This window comes from Trifolium pratense, linkage group LG5 (assembly GCF_020283565.1).
Source record: "Trifolium pratense cultivar HEN17-A07 linkage group LG5, ARS_RC_1.1, whole genome shotgun sequence".
Taxonomy (NCBI): Eukaryota; Viridiplantae; Streptophyta; class Magnoliopsida; order Fabales; family Fabaceae; genus Trifolium; species Trifolium pratense.
In genome coordinates, this window is record NC_060063.1 from 56,800,662 (window position 1) to 56,807,821 (window position 7,160).

The 7,160-nt window shown below is 38.7% G+C and overlaps 1 protein-coding gene across 1 annotated transcript; it reads right to left on the reverse strand.

Annotated features, from left to right (window-relative positions):
• Positions 1-4,633: 4,633 nt before the first annotated feature.
• On the reverse strand, positions 4,634-5,816 carry LOC123886956 (serine/threonine-protein phosphatase PP1-like). Its single transcript, XM_045936220.1, has 3 exons — positions 5,648-5,816; positions 4,901-5,460; positions 4,634-4,795 (listed from the first exon to the last, which is right to left on the reverse strand). Exons 1-3 carry the CDS (start codon positions 5,814-5,816, stop codon positions 4,634-4,636), a joined length of 891 nt encoding a protein of 296 aa, XP_045792176.1.
• Between the last annotated feature and the right edge of the window lie 1,344 nt (positions 5,817-7,160).

A 7,160-nucleotide genomic window follows, 5' to 3' on the forward strand; every position in this document is an offset into this window, starting at 1 on the left:
GAACGTCTGTTGCAACACTAGTTCTTCTTGAAACAATCCAAGTGCACACTGGCTCAGAACTCTATTTCTTACTTAGGCCACATTGTCTCCTCTAAAGGTGTGGGCCCTGACCCTGAGAAGATTAGAGCTATGGTGGACTGGCCAGTACCCACCAATTTGAAGCAGCTTCGTGGCTTCCTTGGTTAACGGGATTATATCGCAAGTTTGTGGCTCACTATGCTCTCATCGCAGCTCCACTCATAAATTTACTGAAACGCGATGCATTTCTCTGGTCGCAGGAAGCTCAATGTGCCTTTGTAGCTCTGAAGGAGGCAATGACAAAGGCCCCGGTGTTAGCCTTACCAAACTTTGAGACAACCTTTGTCATCGAGACTGACGCATCAGGTACAGGCATGGGAGCAGTTCTTTGTCAGGAAAGTCACCCTATTTGCTACTACAGTCGCAAGTTCTGTCCCAAAATGCTATCCGCTTCAATTTATGTCCGTGAGCTATGCGCAATTACTTCCGCGGTAAAGAAGTGGCGTGCGTATCTGTTGGGGAGGAAATTTTTTATTCACACGGATCAACGCAGCTTACGAGAATTGATGACTCAGATTGTGCAGACACCAGAACAACAGTTCTACCTCGCCAAACTTCTGGGCTACATTTATGAAATTGTCTACAAACCCGGTGCTCAAAACCGTGTTGCAGATGCTCTATCTCGTGTCCATGAGCACCCCTCACAATGCTTGGTTATCACTATTCCTCACTGGGATTTTATTCAACACCTTCAGCAGACCTTTGCCACTGATGACAACCTTCAGGATCTGATCAAAAAGGTGGAAGCAACACCATACTCCTTTCCAGGTTTTTCACTTATTCAGGGAGTACTGTATTTTCGTGGAAAATTATTTATACCTGATAATCCTGCAATCAAAACTATGCTGCTAACTGAATTTCACACCTCACCAATCGGTGGTCATAGCGGTGTGCAAAAGACACTGGGACGTCTCAAAGAGAATGTTTATTGGGATAATATGAAGCTTGATGTGGTGAATTTCGTTAAGGCCTGTTATGTTTGTCAGCAAACCAAACATCTCAACCATTCCCCATATGGAATCCTCCAGCCACTTTCGATCCCTAATGGAGTGTGGGAAGACATCTCTATGGACTTCATTGTTGGCCTCCCATCCTTCCAAGGGCACACTGTGGTCCTCGTCGTTGTGGATCGCTTCTCCAAGGCCGCTCACTTTGGTATGTTGCAAACACACTATAATGCAAGTAAAGTTGCTGACCTCTTTGCTAAGATGATTTGCAGGCTCCATGGCATGCCTAAGAGCATTGTCTCTGACAGAGACCCAATCTTCATAAGCAAATTTTGGCAACAACTATTTCATCTCAGTGGCACTACCTTGCGCATGTCTACAGCTTACCATCCTCAAACGGATGGGCAAACTGAAATTGTCAACAAGGCTCTTCAACAATACCTTCGTTGCTTTGTTCATGACCAACCAAAGAAATGGGGAAATTACTTGCATTGGGCTGAATGGCATTACAACACATCTCAGCACGCATCTACCACCCTTACTCTGTTTGAGATCGTCTACGGAAAAAAACCACCATCTCTTCTACAATATATCCCAGGCTCTACTTCCATTGAAGCTTTGGACTCTACCCTCTCTGACCGGGAAACCATCCTTCAGACACTGCGCAAGAAATTACTAAGGGCTCAGGAGGATATGAAGAAATTTGCAGATGCACATCGCACTCCTCACACATTCAAATTAGGTGACTATGTGTATGTGAAGCTCCGCCCCTACCGTCAGACATCTGTTGCTGGCCACCGCATTCAGAAGCTTGCTAAGCTGTATTTTGGACCCTTCCAGATCAAAAGCGCTATGGGACCAGTTGCATTTGAATTAATTCTACCTGCTGACAGTAGAATCCATCCTGTTTTCCACGTTTCTCAACTGAAGCACTGCTACAATCCCACCGTGGCATCACTTCCGTTACCACCCATGACGCCTGATGATCAGTTTCTCATAGAACCACTTGTGGTGCTGGGTTGGCGCCACAATGATGAAGGGATACTTTCCCATGCTTTGATACAATGGGCTGGACTACTACCAGAAGATACTTCTTGGGAGCCGTTGGAAGATCTTAGGAAGGCTTACCCCCAATTCAACCTTGAGAACAAGGTCGCTGTGGATGGGGGGAGCAATGTCATGGACCTTACTAGCCCAGCCCACACTGATGAGGCCCAAGCTGAGGAACCAATGGAAAAGCCAAGCGCATCAGAGGCAGGCCAAAGTGGCAGGACGACTTCTACATGGCTAAGAATTAGGAAGGGGTCCCATTGAGTCAGTAGCTTGCATCCAATAAACCTTGTATTTCAATCATGCTTGTCTTTTAGTGTCTTTGTCCTTTTAATTCCGTTAGACAGCTGTCCACTCAATTTTATGCTATATGTAATGATTGAAAGGAATGAAATAAGCAGGCAAATTTAACATAAAACTAGAGTTCACTCCACTCACGGAGTATTTTTATCATTGCAGTCATTATTATTCTATTCTCTCAGCTTTCAACGTAACAAACTCCCTTTCACACTAGTAACTGGCAAGTCGGAATGCTAGGGATCTTTCTTATCCCCTTGAATATTTACTCAGGACTTGGGGCATCACGTGCATCCCACAGACTCTTTAACTTGGGGTAGTAGTCACCAATGCTCATATCTCCTTGAATGCATTCATGAATCTCTTTTTCAATGTGGAAGAGATGCACACTATTTGCATGAAACGCTCTTTCAATTCCATCCAGATCTTGGAGGCATCATCGGTGTACATTATACTTTGAATAATGTTGGATGAAATAGTGTTGATAATCTAGCCTCCTGTACTCCTTGGAGGATGTTGTTGATGGCTTCTCGATGGATCCATCCACAAACTCATCCTTGTTATTGGTGGTGAGAGCCATGAGCATGGCATGGCTCCAAAGAGGATAATTGCTTTGTGACAATTGTTGAGTAACAAGAACTAAACATGGTTGGTCAGAGTGATGCAGATATAGTGGATCGCTTTGGATCGTTGTACACATTGATAAGGGGTTTCGTTGTGTTGGTAGAGGTTTTGGGCGTTGGTGAGGTTTCATCATGTTCTGCCATGGAAAATATGGTTAAAAGGGTATTTGAGCCATAGAGGTTTGGTTGCTCTTGATACCAGAGTGATGAAACTATGCCTAAAACAAAGGAAACTTTCCTAACTCTGTTAATCAGCAATAGCTATACAAGGGAACAATTGACAGTAAACTAAATGAGACAAACAAGCTAGAGAGGATCAAGGATTATTTACGTAGGATCATGATTCTTAACATATAATGATTATAATCATCTTCATTCATTTTTTGTCGCATGGTACTACTACTGCTACTACTAGAGCACATTGATTGTAGTGCATGATGTGAGAATTTGGCGAATGTAATTACTTTCACTTAAAACATTTGCTTTCACTGAAAAATAACAGTTTTTTTTTGTCAAAGAAAAAATAGTTTTTTTTTATTATTTTATAAAAAAACATCATTATAATTAAATAAATAAATTTGATGCAATATTATTAAACTCGTGGTATTTCGATCGCAAACTTCATAAAGTCTTTGCTTTCTTACAAAAAAAATAAATAAAGTATTTGCTTTTGCCATGGTGTGGGTTAATATTATGTTCTAACCAGTAAATCAAGTGACCTGGTCCGTGCTTAATTTACCATTCTACTTGGGCGTGAACTATGAATTATATACTTGATTTGTGTTGTTTTATCAAGAGATGCAGACTTTATTATTGATTAAAACTCGCAGGTTTTCTTGTGATTTTCTAAACAAAGATTTAATTGTGTATAAAGCGACCAAAATAAAATGGTAGAGAGAAGATTCATTTACATAGGGTTGTGAAGAAGAGAAGAAGACAAAGGCAAAAATGGAGAAAAAATGCTACTCATCGGTAGTGATGTGATATTAAAAGAAGAGGGCAAAAAAGTCATTTTTAAGTTTGAGGGAGTGGTTCCATCACATACCTCCCAAATTGGATGGAACAAAAATTGGAGGATATAATGGAATAGGATGGAATACATTCCATCATGTTCCATTTCATTCCATCTTAATTTTTGAAATCCGAACAATGGAATCATATATTATTCCAACTCACTCCATTCCATTCCATCCAATACCACCAATACAAACATACCCTATATTATATAAGAGAGAAGGCATGATAGATACAAAATAATAGCCATACAACAAAGATTAGTATTAGTTAATTATGTTCTAAAACAAGAAGTAATATTGCCTAAGTAGAAATATATACATCTTCCTGACTTTCTGCATAAATCTAATTGTTTCTTCGTCCTCTCTTTTAATCCTAGGTACATTACATCTGCTACTGATGAAGTCGGAAGTGGTCGCTAAAACTTTGGTAGTCCACTTTGCCATATCAGTCAGAAATAAATCTACCATAAAAGAATGCAGAGAACAAGTTTTTGGATTTGGGAAAGAAATTTGAGTTCTATCACGTGCAAGAAAGATTTGCATTTCATTCGTTTATTATATTGTTTGGAGAAAAAGTTCAAGTTCCACTTTGTGTGCTTGCAAATGAAACGAATTTTCTACGTTACTTTCCTCTCATGGGTTTGAGAATTTGGAATGAACAAAGTAAAGTTTCATCGACACACATAAGTGCACCTGCATTATTAAACTCTCCACAATAATTTGGTGCTGAAAATATTGTAACTAGTTGTCTGTCTGCGAAAAATTGGTAGCCATCTTCAACAACCTACAGAAGTGAGTTTACACGTACATTTAGTTGATTGAAGAATGCATGAATGAATGATAGTTAAATGGAGAGTTGTGTACGTAGTGGTGAGTAACAATAATTAACCTGATGAGCCCGACATATAAGATCAAGATCATGTTTCTTCAAGAACTCGTCTACCTTGTCCGGTCCAAATGTGTAGGAAACACCGCGATCATTCTCTCCCCACCCTTTAATTTCTGTGTCTGGATCAGCCCAAAGGAGGTCACATAAGAGGCCTTGATCTGGAACATCCAATGGCCTTTCTATAGCTTTGATTTGATTCAAGCTCTCCATATCGGGAGAAAGGCCACCGTGCATGCATAGAATTTTATCATCAATCACTGCAGATACAGGCAAACAATTGAAGCAATCTGTAAATACCTTCCATAAGCGAACACTGAATCTTCGCTTGCACTCATCATAAAATCCATAAATTCTATTAATAGATGCACATTCGTGGTTTCCTCTAAGAAGGAAAAAGTTCTCTGGAAATTTGATCTTATATGATAGTAGGAGGCATATTGTTTCTATACTTTGTTTTCCTCTATCAACATAATCCCCGAGAAATAGGTAATTCGAATCTGGAGGAAACCCACCATACTCAAATAGACGCAATAGGTCAGGATATTGCCCGTGTATATCGCCTGAAACAACCCATCATGCATGTAATCAATCAAGCAATAATAAGCAATTCCAAATCAAAATTTTGAACAAAGTGTGTGTGCGAGCGCACGTGTATGTTTTGTGTTTATAAAGATAAAAAAAGCATAATATTATAGGTTCATTATTAGATAGCATCATCTTCCAATTAGACAAATAATGGGGAAATACCACAAATGTTAATTGGAGCCTCTAATTCAAGTAGGTTTGGCTGGTTGAGGAAAACTTCTTTTGCTTTGATGCAAAGATTGCGAATTTCTGACTCCCCTAGTTGAATCCGCTTGCCCCTATTATTCTTTGCTTCCAAAAGCCTCTCTATTATTCCATCCAATCCTTCCATTCCCCGATTACTCAACTACAATCTAAATTTTCTCTCTTTCGATCAAATAATAAATTTTTGTTCTATCATATATGATATGATTACTCTTACTAAACTAAACTCATGGAATCGATAATGAAGAGGCGACAAACAGAATGCATGCTAAGTAGGGGGAGGGTCAAAAAAGATGGTATGGTTACGGGTTCAACGTGATATAGAAAAATGAAATATACCAAACACATCGCTAATTTTAGGATATATTTGGAAAATAGAGAAGCTGATTTTTGTTATATCAATTTGACTTATATTTCTATGGTTGAGAAGTTGAGGAACTAATAGCTACCAACGAATGGAAGGAAAGGAGAAGAGGTAATCTTCCCATCACTAAAATTAGGAATAACTTTCATGTGTGATTAATTAATTACTAGTTCAGTACCAACAAGATAAAATAAAACTCATCTCATTGTTGAAAATTGGATTGTGCATTTGAGTTATCAATTGTTGCATTGCATATATCAAAAACTAAACTACGCATCAAATTAGGAAGATGTTTGAATCTATCTAATATTAAAAATATTATTCAATATAAAATGAATAAGTCTCATTCACTAAATCATATCTCAGCCGTAAAGAAAAATCTTGGACCCATGCAATGTATACAAAAGAAAAATACTTTTGTCAAAATTAACGGATAAGACATCGTTCCCTCCTCCTCCTCCTTCACTTATCCCCATCCCACCATAGTTATATAAGAGACAGTTTAGAATTGTCTTGAAAAACAGGTATAACAACTTGACCCTAACCGCGACCTGTCGGTAGAACCAAAGTTATTAAATAAAGTACGATCCTAACCGCGACCTGCCAGTAGAACCAACACTATAAAGTTTTTATCTCAAGAACAAGGTTCTTATCACAAGAACGAAGAAAAAGTTCTCACAAGATAAACTCTCAAATTATATTAATCTTCAAGTTGCGTTTTGAGAAGTACATGAACGCTTTATTTATAGTTGATCCTTACATAGTAGGATTTATTTTACACTATCATATATTCATCATAGGCCTTAGAAAATTCCTACTAACATGTTTATAAATTCTCACTAGCCACTATAATGACTTAGTGCACCACTAGGAAGCATTTAGAAAGGCTAGAAGGTCATCTAAAAATCCTCCTAATACCAAAAACGAAAATTACAATAAATAAAAAAAAAATTGGACTTAATTGTTTTCTATTAGTCCAATATTATTAGACCACAAATCGGCACATAGATGTTTCTTATCATGTGAATTGGACTTCAAGGTGTATGTTGCCCGGGTGCGGGTACGGTACCGGTATCGGGTACGGGTACCGGTACGGGGTACGTCATT